The sequence below is a fragment of the Anopheles cruzii genome, chromosome 3 (genome assembly GCF_943734635.1).
Source record: "Anopheles cruzii chromosome 3, idAnoCruzAS_RS32_06, whole genome shotgun sequence".
Lineage (NCBI taxonomy): Eukaryota > Metazoa > Arthropoda > Insecta > Diptera > Culicidae > Anopheles > Anopheles cruzii.
Genome location: NC_069145.1, coordinates 5,154,861 through 5,172,319, shown reverse-complemented (window position 1 = coordinate 5,172,319; position 17,459 = coordinate 5,154,861). Strand labels below are relative to the sequence as shown.

General features: G+C 51.6%; 6 protein-coding genes and 1 non-coding gene across 7 annotated transcripts; 3 read left to right on the top strand and 4 right to left on the bottom strand.

The window, feature by feature from the left end:
* Positions 1-17: 17 nt before the first annotated feature.
* Positions 18-2,261, top strand: LOC128273283 (neither inactivation nor afterpotential protein G). The gene is made up of 5 exons (XM_053011218.1): positions 18-204; positions 266-468; positions 528-776; positions 845-2,052; positions 2,121-2,261. Exons 1-5 carry the CDS (start codon positions 45-47, stop codon positions 2,251-2,253), a joined length of 1,953 nt encoding a protein of 650 aa, XP_052867178.1. The 5' UTR covers positions 18-44; the 3' UTR covers positions 2,254-2,261.
* Positions 2,262-2,367: 106 nt separating this feature from the next.
* Positions 2,368-2,439, bottom strand: Trnad-guc (transfer RNA aspartic acid (anticodon GUC)). Its single transcript has one exon. It is a non-coding gene; the product is annotated as a tRNA-Asp (tRNA).
* Positions 2,440-3,009: 570 nt separating this feature from the next.
* Positions 3,010-4,915, bottom strand: LOC128271798 (stress-associated endoplasmic reticulum protein 2). The gene is made up of 3 exons (XM_053009446.1): positions 4,787-4,915; positions 4,342-4,403; positions 3,010-4,247 (listed from the first exon to the last, which is right to left on the bottom strand). The coding sequence occupies exon 3, from the start codon at positions 4,178-4,180 to the stop codon at positions 3,986-3,988; it is 195 nt and encodes a 64-aa protein (XP_052865406.1). The 5' UTR covers positions 4,181-4,247; positions 4,342-4,403; positions 4,787-4,915; the 3' UTR covers positions 3,010-3,985.
* An 883-nt stretch (positions 4,916-5,798) lies between these two features.
* On the bottom strand, positions 5,799-6,447 carry LOC128275551 (40S ribosomal protein S23). The gene has a single exon (XM_053014095.1). The coding sequence runs from the start codon at positions 6,415-6,417 to the stop codon at positions 5,986-5,988; it is 432 nt and encodes a 143-aa protein (XP_052870055.1). The 5' UTR covers positions 6,418-6,447; the 3' UTR covers positions 5,799-5,985.
* A 2,126-nt stretch (positions 6,448-8,573) lies between these two features.
* Positions 8,574-11,742, top strand: LOC128269736 (exonuclease 3'-5' domain-containing protein 2). The gene is made up of 6 exons (XM_053007138.1): positions 8,574-8,999; positions 9,073-9,549; positions 9,626-9,772; positions 9,851-10,173; positions 10,245-10,776; positions 10,843-11,742. The coding sequence occupies exons 1-6, from the start codon at positions 8,794-8,796 to the stop codon at positions 11,597-11,599; spliced, it is 2,442 nt and encodes an 813-aa protein (XP_052863098.1). The 5' UTR covers positions 8,574-8,793; the 3' UTR covers positions 11,600-11,742.
* A 1,264-nt stretch (positions 11,743-13,006) lies between these two features.
* LOC128271708 (sodium-coupled monocarboxylate transporter 1) lies at positions 13,007-16,576 on the top strand. The gene is made up of 9 exons (XM_053009326.1): positions 13,007-13,212; positions 13,287-13,446; positions 14,597-14,662; positions 14,741-14,792; positions 14,926-14,993; positions 15,087-15,241; positions 15,325-15,955; positions 16,031-16,212; positions 16,294-16,576. The coding sequence occupies exons 1-9, from the start codon at positions 13,007-13,009 to the stop codon at positions 16,550-16,552; spliced, it is 1,779 nt and encodes a 592-aa protein (XP_052865286.1). The 3' UTR covers positions 16,553-16,576.
* A 198-nt stretch (positions 16,577-16,774) lies between these two features.
* On the bottom strand, positions 16,775-17,391 carry LOC128275195 (serine/threonine-protein kinase fray2-like). The gene is made up of 2 exons (XM_053013611.1): positions 17,346-17,391; positions 16,775-17,274 (listed from the first exon to the last, which is right to left on the bottom strand). The coding sequence occupies exons 1-2, from the start codon at positions 17,389-17,391 to the stop codon at positions 16,775-16,777; spliced, it is 546 nt and encodes a 181-aa protein (XP_052869571.1).
* Between the last annotated feature and the right edge of the window lie 68 nt (positions 17,392-17,459).

Here is a 17,459-nt window from a genome sequence, read left to right as displayed (position 1 = left end):
TTTGCCGTTGAAGTCGTTTCAGGTAGCAGCTTGACGCACACACGATGGGGTGCTTGAAGAAGCTCTTTCTCACCGTCACGCTTGTGGCCACCGTGGGCTGCGCGGCGTTGCTCATCCTTTGGATGTGGCTGGGTCTAGAGCTCATTCCAAATCAAATACGCGATCCGCGGCTAATCGAAGGCCTATCGTTTGATTACATTATCGGTGAGTGCAGATCGGACTGCGGCGCTGCTTCCCCAGTTAATTAGACTCCACCGTTTACCAGTTGGTGCCGGAACTGCCGGTTGCGTGCTGGCCAATCGCTTGTCCAGCGAACCCAACGTATCCGTGCTGCTCATCGAAGCCGGCGGTACGTTTGGTGCCGCTTCGATCGTCCCGCTCTTGAGTACCGCTATGCAAGGCACCAAGTACGATTGGTCATTTCGGACCACACCACAAAAGTACTCCTCGTACGGTCTAGGGGACCAGGTAAGACAATGCGCTAACGTGTTACGGTCCGGCCAGTTACGGTCTGTGTGCGCTTCTAGCAACAACTATTGCCGCGTGGCAAAGGATTAGGCGGATCGGGGCAGCTGAACTACATGCTTCACTTTACTGGCATACCGAGCGATTTCGATCGATGGGAGCAGCTGGGAGCCATCGATTGGAGCTGGGAGGCAATGAAGCCGTATCTGGACCAGTTGTGGCAATGGCGACGTGCCGAAAAGAACGAACCTGCCCAGGACGGTATGAATGAGTGTATGATGCGGGAGTTAACGTCGGATGAGCTGTACGAGGTGAGTGATTTCTTAATCCGTAACGTTCTGTCCAACCGTCTGTTTGCTTCTATACTTTCCCAATGTAGCCTAAACAGCATTACACTCCAATGCTGCCAGAGAGCGACGACGGAGTGTCGATAACGTTTTGCCAACAAAAACAAGCGCATCGGAAACCCCGAACCGACGATGTCGCCCTACACGTGACGGAAGTAAACCCCAACGAGTCACTCCTGGCAAAGGTGTTCACCGAAGCACCGGCTGAGCTCGGCAGGGATTACGTTTTCGAGCCTGCCAGATACACGATTCGTAATGGCATCCGTTGGAGCAGCTATCACGCCCACCTGCGGACCGCCTTTGGCCGTCCGAATCTCACTATTCTCACGTCGACCACCGTTGCCAAGGTACTGTTCGACGAGACGACCAAGCAAACCAAGGGCTTAGTGTTGCAAACGAGCGGATCAGAGTTGTCGCGCCCGGTCGTGGTCAGTGTGCGGCGCGAAGTCATCCTTAGTGCCGGCGCACTGCAAACACCGCAGCTTCTTAAGCTGTCCGGCATCGGACCGAAACTGGAGCTTCAGCGGCACGGGATCGGAGTGGTGCACGATTCGCCCTCCGTTGGTCTCAACTATTTCGACCATCTGAATCTGCCACTGTTTGTGACGATCAATGTGACCGCGAGCGTGACGGTGGACAAAGTTCTGTCGATCGATTCGATCGTACAATATCTGCGCCACGGTAAAGGTGTTTTAGCCACGACGGCCATCGCGGGCATCGGTGGACAGCGTGGTGGCCGCCATGGAGTGATCCTGTTCGGTATGGGCAGCGTCGACGAGCAGGCCCTGCGCCACGTGTCGAACATGAAGCAGGAAACGTTCCGGGCATTTTTCCCGTTTTACCGCAACGCCAGCCAGGAAGGGTTCCTGTTTCTGAGCACCTGCCACCAGCCACGGAGCCGGGGAGCGATCTTTCTGCGCGATCGTCACATCACCAGTGATCCGTTCTTCAATCCAAACTATCTAAAGGATCGCGCCGACATCGAGTGTATGATGGAGGCGATCCGTCTCGCTGCCCGGACCGTTGCCACGGACGCGTTCCGCAAGATTGGGGCCCAACTGCACTGGCCGCGTATCAAGCGGTGCGCTAACTTTGGCCCGCCGGAAGGCGATTCCGGAGTGGCACCCTCGGATCGGTATCTGGAATGTATTTTGAGGACGTCGGCCCTCACGGGGCACCACCCGGGAGGAACGGCTGCCATTGGGCGCTCTTCGGAGGCGGTCGTGGACAATCAGCTACGGTGAGTGCACTACTGTTTGAAGCAATTTACCCCCGTTTAACGACCACTCCTTTTTTGGGGTGTATTAGGGTCAACGGGGTGAAAGGGTTGCGCGTCGTTGATGCAAGTGTATTTCCGTCGCCCGTATCCGGAACACCCAACTCGGTCGTAATAGCCGTCGCTGAGAGAGCAAGTGCTTTAATACGGGCGGGTAACAACTGATCATCCATACTGTACATCTATATGGAAAACTACCTTCTTTTACATTTGTAAACGAAAAATAAAACGAAAAATGGCGCAAAAAAATTGAAACAAAAAGAGAAAAAAGTTTTTTCCCTCCCCGACGGGGAATCGAACCCCGGTCTCCCGCGTGACAGGCGGGGATACTGACCACTATACTATCGAGGAATTCTTGGTTTGTGAGTGTCAAAAGCTGTACAAGAACCGACCGCGTGACTAACGCGTAACTGCATCTGCAAGCCAATAACCTTCGTACAATGTGCGTGTTGGCACTTGGCAACTGATAACACACTGATACTGGCTACGAAGTTTAAAAACAAACAATATCATCTCAATTTTCGCGACCTTTTTCTTCAATTCAATCCGACACCGTCCGCAACAATCGACAAAATTCATCACCACAAGGTAAATAATAAATAATACGGCAGAGGCTTTGCCAAATACCAACTGCGTAGGTAGCCGCGGGCGTGCGAATCATTTCAATGTCACCGCCGCCGGGGATGCGATCCGTGCGATACAAGGAGTTTGAATGTACTCTATCGCGCCACATGCAACCGCCTCAGGAGGAGTTAAAATGGACGATAAGAGACGGGAACCGAGACGCAATTAATTGAAGAAAACACGGCGATGATCGAAATCGACGATGCTCGTGGGCTGAAAATCTGACCTTGCTAGCCCCGCCACCGAATGGCATTTCGGATACGAAGAAAGCACACGAAAGACTCAGTTTTACATTGATAGTATATAATGTTCACCAAATTAGTTTTGTCGACTTTTCCTGGTTTTTCTCTTAATGTATAATACCGCCAACTTTCGTGCAATTTTGTCTCGCGCGTCTCGCGAAAGCTGCGACGGTATCGAAAGTGTACGAAAAGTGAGTCTGAGTGTTGTAAGGGTGTCTTCCATGCGCTATACTTGATATTGCCGACTATTTGGCGACGGCACAAGGCGGATACACGGTTGGTCAAGAAGCGGATCAGGTTGGGTGTCGTTCAAAAGAGAACCAAACACCGCAACCAAGCTGCTGAGTGAGAAGGAGGTTTTGTGTTAGGTTTTATACATGTTTTCTTTTTGTTGATTTAACGGGTTCCTGATGTGACCGAATCCTGCCGTGGTGTTTAAACTTCCCCCAAACTTCGTCTCCCATTCTATTTGCGCGACTAATGTACGTATGTTAGTTTCCGACGTGTGGAAAGGAGTTTGGGGAGTTTTTTTTCACATTTATCTGTAAAGATTCTCCCATTTGCTGCGGCAAGGCATTCGGTTTCCGGCACTGTCGAGTGGAAACGGGAAATAAAAACCCAACGTTTCACAACCTAACTAACGCGACGGAACAAACGTGAGTGACAAAAACTGAAACTTCCGAACTTCAGTCAGTGCATGGGACGCTCTAATGATAGTCACAGTATTGCCGTGGTGCTTAGACGGGGGACTTTACATGGAATCAACACTAAACAATGGAATAAAAAACAAACAACATCCAGAACATCGGGCCCGGTCGTCGAGCTCTGATGCTGCCTGAAAAAAGCTAGCAAAAACGGACCCTATCTTCCGATTCCCCCGTTCTGCATCCGGTGGACGTAAAAGCGAAAAGTGCAAAAAAGTAAAGGCCATATCGATAGTGGAAGTGGGGAAAAGGATGCAAAATTACGTTGCAGTGAACTCTGCTGGCTGGTTGGTTCCTTCTCCTCTCGTTGTACTTCGCACCGGTTCCTTACGCTATGCGGATCGATTGAATAATCTGGAATATCGCCGAGCCGCACACGACGAAGATGAACAGTGCCAGCAGCCACGGGCCGACCGGGTACTTCTCCTCAGCAGTTTTCGTCGACTTCGGCACATTGCCCCGCATCGTGATGTTCTTGCTGGCCTTCTCGTTGGCGAGCTTGATTCGCTGCTTGGGAGCCATTTCTCTGTAAGTTTGTGGGGGGGTTCTGTTGTGCGTGTTTCACTCGGCGAGGCAAAGAGAAAAGCGTCTGCCAGGCAAACACAAAACGAAACACAAGGAAATGCTAAATTTATGCTGCATATCTTTTGGCCTCGTTTCAAAGCCCTGCGATTTATGCTTACCTCTCTCCGGTCAGTTGTCGTTTGTTTGGCAGGTGCGTTGCAAAAGTAGGCGACGGCAAACTCTGTAAGCAATAAAAACACAGCACCATATAAATTTCGCCAACCCGTCTTTCGGTCATCCGCTGGGCGAACGAAAAATTAATGCAAGTGGAAGAAAGTGTCCAGAATGTGTGTTGCTGGGCCGATACTTTCACTACGTCGTCATTGCGTAGCAACTCCGACGGCAGCTTACCACCCCGTCATCTCGTGTGTCTGGCTCTTATCGAAACACCTTGAAAGAGCGTGTGCCGACGTGGTACAAAGTGTGTCTGGGGCGCTAACAAATAGCGTTCGCGACACGGGCGAGAGATATTCTGACGGGTTCAGTAAGGAATCGGAAAAGGCAACTCCCAACGCACGAAAGTCCCTATGTAGTTGGGCAAAAAACTCTTCCCGGTTTGCTTACACAAAATCAGGAACACTGGCGGACCGGACTGGCTCACTGATTAACTTTCTGGGTGGCTGGGCGAACTACTACTGCTACTACTACTCGTGGCGGCAGTGTGATGGGCAGCAATTAGCCAACCAAACACGTATCACTCAACACAGGGAAAACGAGAAAACGACGTTGTTCGACCGCTTTTTGACACCTCATCAAATCTTACTGAGTTCAGCGAAGTGTCATGTTGACGTTTGTGTTGAGATTGTGTTCATTCAAGAAAATAATTTACTCAAACATCAACTGCAAGCTACACCAACCAGGCAGGCAAAGTTAAACAAACTTTTGTTACAAAACGAATTCGTATCGAAAATACTGACACGATAGGTGTTGCGAGTATTGAAAAATACTCATAAAACAATAAATTATAATTATGTTATTAGTCAAGTAATAACACTTGTTCCGATGACACTTTATTTAACATCAAAATTGCCATTTCAAGATGTTGTTTAGGGTGCTTTAGTTACAAATAAACACAAAACTGAATCAATAGCCGGTGCCGGTTTGGACTCCCTTTTTGGTGGCAGACACTTTCAACCCGACATTATTCATTTACAAACAATGCCAAAATGTAAACATACTGTGCATCAAAACAAATGGTCCTTTCGCTAAAATAAAATGTCTAATCGGGGCTAGTCTAATAATCAAAGAATGTTGAAAGAACCGCATCGATTAAGCGTTGGTTACCCTGGAATAAAATGCCCAAAAAAGGATCTTTTTACAATGATCGGAACAGTTTCGGAACCCATCGATCGATCAGGGGTATTGGCAACTATATTCCAGGGCAAATCGTAGTGCATGCCAATCGCAGCAATCGTGTACATCGTTGCAATGTAGATGATTTTCTGTAGATTATCCATGTTGACATCGGTTAATAAAGCAACACCGTTGACTTGGCACTGGCTGCAAACCATTTTCCAAACGACATACCTAAAACAGAACCAATTTTCTCAACGTGCTCGCAGCACGACAATAATTACACAAAATCCGTTTATGAGTGGTACAAGATCCTTCCGGGCAAACTTGTATTTCTTCCTTCTGATGTGTCGCGCTATAATGCATTCATTTCCCACTCGTTTTACATTTTCCACTCCAATCTCATCCTGGTGGTTCTGCTCGAAAACGCCAGGACACCGTTGCGCGTTGCGAAGCACTTTCGATCGCGCTTACGACCGGGGACGTTCCTTCTTCTCCTTGTACAGGGCCAGCAGCGAAACGTTGGCCACCTTCACCACCTTGAAGCGGACACCGGGAATGTCACCGACGGCGTGACCCTTACGACCGAAACCGGCAACCAGCACCTCGTCGTTCTCCTCGATGTAGTTCAGGCAACCATCCCGCGGCACGAACGCGGTGATCTTTTTGCCGTTCTTAATCAGCTGCACACGGACGCACTTGCGGATGGCAGAGTTAGGCTGCTTCGCCTCGACACCAACCTTTTCCAGCACGATTCCCTTGGCGTGTGACGCTCCCGCGAACGGGTTGGACTTCCAGCGCGTTCCCAAGTGAGCCTTCTTGTAATCCTTGTCTGCCCAGCGCTGATCGCGTCGGTGTCGGATGTGCTTGCGAGCGGTACGAATTCCACGTGGTTTACCCATTCTGTAATGGCGTCCGATTCGAACGAAAACTTGCGATGAAAAGAGCCTGCCAAACGGTGACAGCTTGCACGGTCAGGGTTGTAGCCGCTGGCGAAGAACGCCAAGAAAACTGACAGCAAACAGGATTTCGCCGTCAACTGTGAACGTTTTCGCCCGGCAATGTCGAATTGACGAAGAGCTTCAATTATTTCAAAATCGAAACAACCATTTAAAGAAAAATGAAAAGATTTAAATTCAAGATGGTCCATTGGGAAATTCTACATTTCAAAGGCGAATTTGCACCAGAACTTTTCAACATTTTCATTCGCTGCTAGAAATGCACATGTTTTACAATACATAATCAATTTGGTATTCATCATGCCGTGATCAATTTGGTGCGTCATTGTTTCAGTCGACTGCCTCCGAGACAATGTCTTGTATACTTTCAACATTCGTTCATTAATTTCCTTTTGCGCAAAACTTATTGAACAATCCAGTATTTGCTGCAATAATTGTTGCACTGGCTTATCTTTTGGCGGCTGAAGTGGGGTATGGTAAATTAACTGATAACAGATTGACTGATAACAGATTGCAACGTGAGCCTATAAGTATTGGAAACGACAGTATACTTACTGCACTCTTGTTGCACCACGTCCTACGAATATCGTACATTTTTGAAGTGGAAACTAACTGTTTCGAGTTTTGATTTCTTCGTATAAAGGCTGTTGCATAAATTGTTGATTGTGAAAAACTTAGAAGAAAACTACGTACTTTTCGTTCAATTACCATGGGCGAACAACGTGAATCAAACTTTTGGGCTACCGCAGCAATTGCTGCTGTTGGCGCGGCCGGTGTAGCGTATGGTTTATCGCGTCTTATGCAAAGTAGTTCCAATGAGCAACAGAAAGAAGGCCAAAGCTCCAATAGAGGGTTCGATTGGGATAGAGCGATCGATTTCTTTGCCGATTTCGCAGATAGTCCGTCGGTCTCCAATCGCCCAGCTGGTCCGTCAGTCTCCAATCGCCCAGCTGGCGTACGGGAACAAGAAATATTTGTTATCAATACGGCCGATGGTTGCCGGCGAATCGTCAACAGGCTGTATCAGTGAGTTTTGGTTCTGTGGAGATAATTTTCGTTACATTAACTGTAATCCTCTGTTTCTATCGTCCTCTGATGTTGATTCAACAGAGATTGCAAAGATTATAATGTGATGGGATTCGACTGCGAATGGGTGACACATCAGGGCCAGCGGCAACCGGTTTCTATTTTGCAGTTAGCCTCCCCCCTCGGTCTTTGTGCCGTTATACGTCTAAACAAAATCAATCAATTACCCGCGGAGTTACGGAATCTTCTGAAGGACAGAAGTGTCTTGAAAGTTGGGGTAGCGACGTCTGACGACGCTTCGAAACTTCGCCAAGACTACGGTCTCGAGGTTAAGGGCTGTTGTGATTTGCGTTTCCTGGCCGCACGGATCGGGCTCACACAACGAAGTCTCGCTGGATTAGCGAGAGAAACTCTAAACATAACAATGGACAAGGACTGGTGTCTTAAATGTTCCGATTGGGATAGATCGAATCTTTCCGACGAGCAAATAGGATACGCAGCCGATGACGCGTACACTGGTATCCTAGTGTTTAAAGAAATGGCTCGTCTCCTGTTGCCCGGGTAAGTGTAAGAAAAGGTTGTTTTCAAAAACTTCGTTTAACTATCATTATAATTGTATTTCAGCTACTTAACTTATACAGAGTCAAGAGGATTATCCAATGCTCTAGAGGAAATTACCGGTTACTTGGATAAACCATTCCCGACGAACTATAGTTATCACGGCTAACAATTGACGTCGTTAAACGTTAACCTTAACATACGTTGACAAATGGCTTTTCTCGCGTTAATACGCGGCACGATTTTATACAAAATATGAAGTAATAAACCACATTAACAAATATGATAACAAAACTGAAATTAAAAGGTGTTTCAAATTAAAAACGGTCCATTCAGAACGTACAAACGTCAGTGGCGTAGATTGTGTCCGGTCGAGGGTCAGCACTGGCATCATGTGTCAAAACACGGAGGCCCTCAAATCACACTTTTATCGAAGGACCGCGCATAACTTTGGCTCCCAGGTATTTCTACGCACGGAACCACCGTCCGCACGGTTCCGTTCGGTGTGTGACCTGCTAGACTTGTCTTTTTCTCTTCCCGTCGGTGCTTCTGTTCTGGCACGGAACGGAACACTCGTGCCTCTCGTGGCAACCGTCACGCCTCCGGTGCCAACAATCGCGTTTCCGGTAAAGCAGGACATTGGTACAGAGGGAACCCCGCCGCACAGTGGACCGCACGAAACGAAAGTTGGCTTCATGTTGGGACAGTTGGCGGTCCGCTGACCGATGCCCATAAATGTTGACCGAGCGTGAAAAGACCGTGGTCTCTACTGCTGTCCTCGCCGCAGTCGGTGTCGGTGTAATCTACGTCCTGTCGCGCTACCGAAAAGGCATCATGAGCCGGCTGAAGGGACTGAACCAGCGAGATCCGTTGCGCGGACAGCAGGTCCACATCGTCAACACGGCCGACGACTGCCGATTGATCGTCAGTACGCTGCACAAGTAAGTTCCCGCGGTGTTCGCTTTCGCATGCTTCGGTCATCCCTCTAACACGGTCCGCTCTCGAAATTCCCAGACACTGTCAGGAGTACAACGTGCTAGGGTTCGACTGCGAGTGGGTGAACAATCAGGGCAAGCGACGCCCGGTTGCTATGCTGCAGCTGGCCTCGCACCGTGGGCTTTGTGCGCTGATACGGCTTTGCGCGATCAGCAAACTGCCCCAGGAGCTGTACGATCTGCTGAACGACGACAACATCGTCAAGGTCGGTGTGTCGCCGTACGACGATGCGCGGTTGCTCCGCGAGGACTACATGCTGAAGGTGGAGAGCACGTTGGATTTGCGCTTCATGGCCGAACGGGCCGGCCTGGAACCGTTCGGGATTGCACGGTTGGCGAACGAGGTGCTCGGTTTGACGCTCGACAAACACTGGAAAATTCGTTGCTCTGACTGGGAGGCACCCGAGCTGTCCGACCGGCAGATTAAGTACGCCGCCAGCGATGCCCACGTAGCGGTGGAATTGTTCAAAAAGTTTGCCTACAAACTGGTGCCACAGTGAGTTTTGTCTCTTGCGGCTGCTCCGTAGCATGTAGTCCGAAACTCACGGCACGGCCTCTGTCGCCCATTTTAGCTACCCCTGGACGAGCCGTAAAGTGGTGCTGGGTCAGGTGCTGGAAGAGATGGACTGCTTCATGGATCAGCCGTACAACAGCCGCAAAGCGAAGTCCAGTGGCGGCAGTTCGAAGATGAAGGCAAAGAACTGTCTCAACCCACAACCGTAAGTGTCGGTGGCACATCTCGAAATGGTCATAGCTGACGGCTTTCTTTTCTACTTCCGTACCTCACCCGCGCACAGTCAACAGAAAGCGGCCAAACGGAACTATTCGACGCGAACGAAGCCACTCTACCACAACTGTCTGTTGGAGGCGCCGGACGGTGAGCTGCTGTGTACGTGCGACCGTCGCAAGGCGGAATGGTACGTGCAGCGTGAGCTGGGTGACGTGATGGGCTTCGACCCGTACACGGTCCGCCTGCGTTTCGAACCGTCGGGGCGCGCGGTGGACGAAGCCGGCAAGTACTACCAGCAGACGAAGGAGAACATTTGCGTCGTATGCGGTGCGGACGAGTGCTTCAATCGGAAGAACATTGTGCCGCGCGACTATCGGAAACATTTTCCAGGTAACTGTCAATTTCCAGCCGCACTTCCAGTATAGGCCAATAAAAACAATCCGGTTTCTCCTCCCGCACAGTGATAATGAAGGAACACGTTTCGCACGATGTGCTGCTTCTCTGTACCGATTGCCACCAGCGCAGCAACATCACCGACGAGCGATTGCGGCAAGAGCTTGCGGAAGCGTGCGACGCCCCGCTTTCCGGGCAGAAGAACGGTTCCAAGGAGATACGCCTCGAGTCGATGGCCGAGATTCGTAAGGCGGCCCGAGCCCTGCTGTACAGTGCGGCGCAGATACCTCCCGAGAGGCGGCAGCACCTGGAGCAAAGGTTGCTGCAGTTGGTTAGCGAAAGTGCGGCACCGCAGGACGATCCGTGGGGTGCGTTGCAGGCGACGGAGCTGACACCGGAAGTGTTGCAGTTTTACAGCAACATCGACGTGTCGGTTCGCAACGAGCTGTACTGTGCGCACGGGGAGCGTGTGGTCGAGCACTTTAAGCAGCGGCTCGGTGGCTTGAGCCAGTTGGAGCGTATGTGGCGCGAGCATTTCCTGAAAACCATGCGCCCCAAACATCTGCCCGCCCTCTGGTCGGTGGATCACAACTACAAGCGGTGCGTCCGAAGGTGCGTGCACTATCAAGGGGTTGACTTTATTAAACCTACCCGTTTCCGTTGCAGGTTGGAGAGTCGTGCCGGCGAAGGACGAGTCGATGTGGAGGATCTTGCAATCGCCGGGATCAGCCTGCTGTCGTCACCGTCGACCTCAACAACCCGATCTCCTTCCAGTACTAACTCGAACACCTACGGCAGTCGCACGTTGAGCGACGTTCCGTCAACCCGCTTCTACTCAAACAGGGAACTACAGGCACGGGGGGCCAGCGCGAACGGTAGCACCGTGGCGAGCGTTTCACCCCAAACGACACAGTACAAATCCTTCCAGCAAAGACACGGTTGGACGAATGCTTCGGACGGTTCGTCGGCCGATGGTTCGACGGTGTTCAAATCCGTTCATCAATCAGCTTTCACCGAGCACGGCCAGTCCAGCACCCAGCCGCAGCAGCAGCAACAGGATAGTGAGCTTTCGACGGAGCGCGACTTTGCCTCGCTGCAACTCACCTACGACAGTGACGACTCTAATTCGACACTCTCGCAACCATCTTCGACGCTGCTCAACTCCAACGGTACGTTCCCGGACGATGATGACGAGATGTTCGCCGTGGAAGCGGTTCGTGCGGTAAATCGCGCAATCGAATCGAATGGAAGCAGGGTGCATGATGAGGACGACACAGACGAACGGAGTCTGAGTGCGGTGGACAGTTTGGTCACCGACAGCTCCTCCTCGTCTGGCACCGCCACCAGAGGCCATCACCAACGGCGCAGCGACCCATCGCAGGCTACACGTAACGGTACGTCAAACGCCACGGTGTCGTACTAAAACCCAGGAGTAGTATCCCATTCAGGAGTTGGTAGCATCCTTGCGGCAGACATTACTCGGTTAGTATTCGGGCGTGTGATGCAGCAATGTCACGCCTCATAGTCAAACGCGTACCCGACGCGTGACGAAACCGGTCATCGCGGTTCCCAAATGTAACAAACACTTACAATAAAATATAATCTTTGTTGGTTCTGAACCAAAACAGCGCTTGTTTTGTAATGGGCTGCCCTGTCTCCGGGTTTAGTTGTTTTCCTAGAGCGATACGTAAAGTGCCCTAACCGGTTCGATTTTCGATTCGATTTATGTACTAATTTTTTACGTTCAACATTTTCGGTGATCAATGGTCGATCGATTGATCCGCTTGGCACGTGTTGTAATTTTTTTTGCCAAAAAACCCATTCATCCCATGTTTTGGAGACGTGCCAAATCAATTCCTCATTTCGGCAATGCAGCGGCCCACCAACGGTGCGCGTAACGGAAAACGGGAAAGGAATGTCGGTGATTCAAAGCCACCGTCTGATCGGGTGGGGGTCGGGTCGTCAGCGAAACGCATCCCTCCCGGACGGTAGATAATAATAAATTCATTCATTCACTCTGAAAGAAGCCAAAAGCACCGAGGAATGGTCTGCGGTGTTAAGGAAACATTGTAGCCCTCACTGGCCAGCTCAAAGCCAAGATTGGTCATTGTGAGAATATCTTACACGAGCAACAATTCAATAAATATCCTCGATTTCGATCCCAATCGACTACGCACGATCGGAAACACGTTGTAAATGGCGCACGGTAACAATTCGAAAGCTAAACGGTTAATGCTTCCTAATTGGAACAGGATTACAAGTGGTGCTGCGCCGGCCACTGCAACGTCACACCAACGTCGCGAGGCCCGACGACGCCAGCGGCCAAACACGTGCGCTTTGCGATGCCGGCAGCGAAGATGCGCTTCTCATTGACCGGAGGGCGCTACGTCCTGTCCTGTGGCCGCGCGAAGGAATCGACGTGTGCCAACTAACGCCGCGAATCGGCACACACACACATATACCGAAGACGCGCTCATGTGCTTCGGGTGACCGGCCGCCCGTCGTTCCACTAATCCACCGACCGAGGTCTCGCGTTTAGTAGTAAACCGAGGGATAAATTTGATGTCCAACAGCTCGGGCGGCGGGCTGATCGTACCCGCCAGTTGCCAGCTGATCTTCGTACGGATCGCGCGCTCCTGTCGCGCGCCCGGTGACTCGCGTATTAGTAGGCTCTGGTGTTTCCACACTCCGATGATTCTATAGCGGAAACCACTCCACTGTTTAAGACCAAGTGTTCGTGTGTCCAAGTGTGTGGGTGTATGTCCTGTGGGGCGATTCCGGTTCGGTTTTTGAGTGAATCGACGGCTTCCGGTAACGCAACGGAACGACAATGGCGACCGAGCTGGAGGATCTCGTTGAGCACATGAGACGGTTCGCGTGGCCAGATTACCTGGTGTTCGTGTCGATGCTGTTCCTGTGCATCCTGATCGGCGTGTATTTTGGGTTCGTGCAGCGCAAGCCCAACACCGAGGCCGAATATCTGATGGGTGGCCGCACGATGCTAGTGTTCCCGATCGCGCTTTCGCTCATTGCCAGGTAGGGGCGGCACGGGGCACGGTGTTCGCCGGATCCGAGTGGATCTCCTTAAAGCTGCAAATTTTCTTTGGCAGCTTCATCTCCGGTATCACGCTGCTCGGGCTTCCGACGGAAGTGTACTCGTTCGGCATTCAGTACGTGTACGTGGCGCTCGGCGTGACGCTGATGGGGCTCGTGATGGGATACATCTATCTGCCCGTTTTCCACCGGCTCAACATCACGTCGACCTACGAGGTGGGTTTTCCCGGCTCAAAAAAAAAGGTTTCACCAAAACCCAGACTGTTGAATGATCATGATCTTAGGTCGGGCAGGTTGTGGGGGCTGGGGGCAGGCGCACTGCACAGAGTGGCGGGTAGGCTGAACAGCCAGCCAGCCAGCGTGGACCAGTGATGACGATGATTATCTAATTGAATCAAATTTAAATTTATACCCTTTTTCGTTCCCGCAGTTTGCGCAAAGTGGTTTGCCGGGCAAAGGTGATACCAGAATAAACCTTGTTAGGCGCGGACCAGTTCTCGCCCCGGGCGGAGGACCTGGAGAGGTTGAAGCGCACTGGGGAATGAGAGGGGTACAGTGAATGGTGAATTACATCAGATTCTAAGGGACATGCCATGCTTCGGAAAGGGGGGACACGCTCGATCCCGAAGCACACGTCATCAGTAAAGCGAGTTAATGTTTTGTTTTATTTTGGCCAACCACACGACGACCGTTCGTGTGCCAAGCCGGAAATAGTGAAATTGTGTGCAAAGGAACAGGCGGCAGCCCCGTCGTAGCGCCGGTCGCCGCACCGACGCCCGCACTGTGTGTCCCTTCGGAGTGCAAAAATCAAAACCCGAACCGGGCGGCGATCGGAGCGAGTCGCGTGTCGATTCTATTTGCTGTAATTTCGTTGCACTTTACACACTCCCTTCGATGCTGGTTGACGGGCGGATTTCGAGTGGCTGAATCAGAATCCTCCCCGTTGCGGCAGATTGCAGGGACGTTGGCCACAGTTGACACTCAATTAGATTGATTGTTTTAAACCGCGTACAGGGCGGGCGCGCGAGAGCGAGATTCGTCGTCATGTTTTATGATGATCGCGTTAACTTGACTGGCCCACAATACCCGGACCGGTCGGAGTCGAATGTGGGGATAAGATTTATGATGCTCTAGCGGTGCAGGTCAGAAATTATGATGGATGAGACGAATCAGGCTACGTTCGTATGATGCAACCCGCAACCTGCGTTCCCTACTTTTAAAATTGAAGCTTAAGGAATTAAACGACGGTCGGTTTTCGATCGGTTTGACCTATCGTAACGTGACGAATTAACGACCCGCGACATGCGGCCAGCATTGTGCGTTTCTTTGTATGTTTAATGTTAATCTCTCTTGCTAACTTCGCCAGTACCTGGAAACCCGCTTCGATCGTCGGCTACGCATGTTCGGATCGATCATGTTCACCATTATGAATGTAAGTGTGCAACATCGACGAAACAGTTGGTATCAGTCGCCTCTCACACGACCGTTTTGGCCCTCGTTTTCTCGCTAGATTGGTTACCTACCGATCGTTATCTACGTTCCTGCGTTGGCATTCAATCAAGGTAAGGACCCTTTCATCGAGGTTCTATCCAAATCCATCCCAACCATCAATTAGAGGTTCTCCGATTCATTCCAAACTTCGTTGTCCTTCGTTGCCCTGACCCGGCACGGGGTGTGTGCTTTCTCGATCCACAGTGACGGGCGTCAACATTCACGTCATCACACCCATCGTGTGCGTCGTGTGCGTGTTCTACACCTGTGTGGTGAGTGTCCCCAATTCCGTTCCGCCCGTTCCGAAGTCCTCACGGAAGCTTACGGTTTACTAATCGCCTCACTGCGTTCGCCCCGTCTCTCAGGGTGGACTGAAGGCCGTCGTGTGGACGGACGTCGTGCAGACATTTTCCATGTTCGGAGCGCTGGTGCTGGTGGCCGTCAAGGGTACCGTTGATCTCGGTGGCTCGAGTGTGGTGTTCAGCAGGGCATGGGACACTGGACGCTTGGAACGGCCCAAGTACACACGATGCCGGCAATTGCCACCCGCAAAGCTTCAGTGACCCTAAAGTATCGCTTTGTGTCCGTTTTTTTTCTCCACAGTTTTGACTTCAATCCTACCACACGGCACACGCTCTGGTCGCAGCTGATCGGAGGCTTCGTGTACTGGCTGCAAACGAATGCCGTCAGCCAGAACATGATCCAGCGGTATCTGTCGCTCCCGTCGGTTGCGGCCGGACGACGCGCCCTCTGGATCTTTGTGTTCGGCGTTTGCCTGCTGATGTCGCTGTGCAGCTACTGTGGGCTGCTCATCTACGCCACCTACCAGCAGTGTGATCCACTGACGACGAAGCTCGCCCGGGCCAAGGACCAACTGTTGCCGCTATTTGTGATGGACATTCTCCGGGACATGCCCGGCCTTCCGGGGCTGTTCGTGGCGGGTGTGTTCAGTGCGGCGCTCAGTTCACTGTCCACCTGCCTCAACTCGATGTCGGCAGTCATACTGGAGGACTTTGTGAAACCGTTCGTCCGCAAGCCCCTGTCGCAGCGATCGATCAACTGGATCATGCGCTCGGTTGTGGTGGGCGTTGGGGCGCTCTGTGCCGCTCTCGTGTTCGTAGTGGAAAAGATGGGCACCGTCTTGCAGCTGACGATGAGCCTGGAAGCGATCACGAATGGGCCACTGCTGGGTACCTTCACGATAGGGATTCTCATCCCGTGGGTCGGTTCCGGGGTAAGTGCGGCTTCCTTGGTGACCAACAACAAAACAAACTCCCGTACGACTAACGACACTGCTCCGCTTTTGCAGTGTGCCCTTACCGGAGGTATTGTCGGCGTGGCGTTCATGTCGTGGTTGAGCCTGAAGGCACAGTACTGGGTCGCCACCGGTACGATCGTGTTTCCCCACAAACCGATGTCTGTCGACGGGTGTTCCTACGACTTCGACCGATCGCTAATCAACGCCACCAGCACGAGCCTTTACACCACCGAGTAAGTAGCCGCGGCGGACACAGTCCAACCTACCCTACATCCCCCCTGGCCAGGCGTATTATTAATCCGCTTCACCTTCAGCGACATCTTTCCGTTGTTCCGTGTGTCCTACATGTGGTATACATTCCTCGGTGCAGCCGTCACCATCTTCGTGTCGCTGCTCAGCACGATGCTCATCTACGGGCGCATCGATCCGAAAACCGTTTCGCCCGATCTGCTGGCCGGTTTCGTGAGCCGATACGTTCATGGAGCGGACGTCGCCAACCGGCGACGACCCCACGCCGCGTCCGGTGGTACCAGTACCAATGGGAAAACAAACATGCATGAATCAGCATTATAGTAGTAAGGAGGTTGGAGGACAATCATTTGCGATAGTTTTATTATGATCTTTATTAAGCCCTTTATTAGAAGAACACTCCACGAATAAATCTCGTACACTATCGTTGGGTGACTACAACCAACGGTTCGAATAGCCAAAGAACGGCAAATTTGAATCATTCGGATCCAGATTAGTCCGTGTTTAATTGTTTTCAGTTGAGTCGCGCCGAGCGTCGACCGAGCACTAGCGTCGACTGCGCGAACGGCTCCGGGGTTTCTTACTTTTCTTGGTCTTCTTCTTGTGGTGCTTATCGTCCGACTCCGAGTCCGAGCCTTGCCGTCGCTGGTCACGCCGGCCGTAGGACGAATCATCACCCTCTTCCCTCCGCTCGCGGCGTTGCTTGTATTTGTGTGATTTCTTTTTCGTGCCCGACGAAGTACGAACGTACGAGGAGGACGATTTCTTATGCTTCCTCCGTTGGCGGTCCCGTTCATCGTCACTATCGGATGTGCTCCGGCTGTCCGGTCGATGATCGCTACCGCCGACTGGACTAGCGTTACAATGTTCACGCTCACGATCGTGACGCTGTGACAGTGACCGTTCGGTCGGGCGCTCCCGGTCCTCTCGGTAGCTATCCTCGGAACGATCCTTGCGTTCTTTACGGTCACTTTTACTGCTCGTTTGCTCCGTCTCATCCGTCTGTAGCTTATCGCGGTTCTTAAATTCTTCGTACTTGGCGGCATCTGGAAAACAACACGGTTACATGCACGGTTCTTCATTCTTTCCGCACTCCCGACACCCGCCGGAGACTTACTTAGAGTTTTTGCATACTGATTGTACTCCTGCTTCGAGACCAGCATGACCAAGCACTCGTTTACCCATTCCTTTGCTCCACCGATCGCAAACTTTACGATCACACGGCTCGCTT

Coding starts and splice junctions, on each gene's coding strand:
- LOC128275195 (XM_053013611.1), bottom strand. CDS start 17,391: ATGCTGGTCTCGAAGCAGGAGTACAATCAGTATGCAAAAACTCTAA. Junction 17,275..17,345: donor TCAGTATGCAAAAACTCTAA/GTAAGTCTCCGG, acceptor GTTGTTTTCCAG/ATGCCGCCAAGTACGAAGAA.
- LOC128275551 (XM_053014095.1), bottom strand. CDS start 6,417: ATGGGTAAACCACGTGGAATTCGTACCGCTCGCAAGCACATCCGACAC.
- LOC128271798 (XM_053009446.1), bottom strand. CDS start 4,180: ATGGCTCCCAAGCAGCGAATCAAGCTCGCCAACGAGAAGGCCAGCAAG.
- LOC128269736 (XM_053007138.1), top strand. CDS start 8,794: ATGTTGACCGAGCGTGAAAAGACCGTGGTCTCTACTGCTGTCCTCGCC. Junction 9,000..9,072: donor ATCGTCAGTACGCTGCACAA/GTAAGTTCCCGC, acceptor CGAAATTCCCAG/ACACTGTCAGGAGTACAACG. Junction 10,174..10,244: donor CTATCGGAAACATTTTCCAG/GTAACTGTCAAT, acceptor CCTCCCGCACAG/TGATAATGAAGGAACACGTT.
- LOC128273283 (XM_053011218.1), top strand. CDS start 45: ATGGGGTGCTTGAAGAAGCTCTTTCTCACCGTCACGCTTGTGGCCACC. Junction 205..265: donor ATCGTTTGATTACATTATCG/GTGAGTGCAGAT, acceptor ACCGTTTACCAG/TTGGTGCCGGAACTGCCGGT. Junction 2,053..2,120: donor GTCGTGGACAATCAGCTACG/GTGAGTGCACTA, acceptor GGGGTGTATTAG/GGTCAACGGGGTGAAAGGGT.
- LOC128271708 (XM_053009326.1), top strand. CDS start 13,007: ATGGCGACCGAGCTGGAGGATCTCGTTGAGCACATGAGACGGTTCGCG. Junction 15,242..15,324: donor GGACGCTTGGAACGGCCCAA/GTACACACGATG, acceptor TTTTCTCCACAG/TTTTGACTTCAATCCTACCA. Junction 16,213..16,293: donor ACGAGCCTTTACACCACCGA/GTAAGTAGCCGC, acceptor CTTCACCTTCAG/CGACATCTTTCCGTTGTTCC.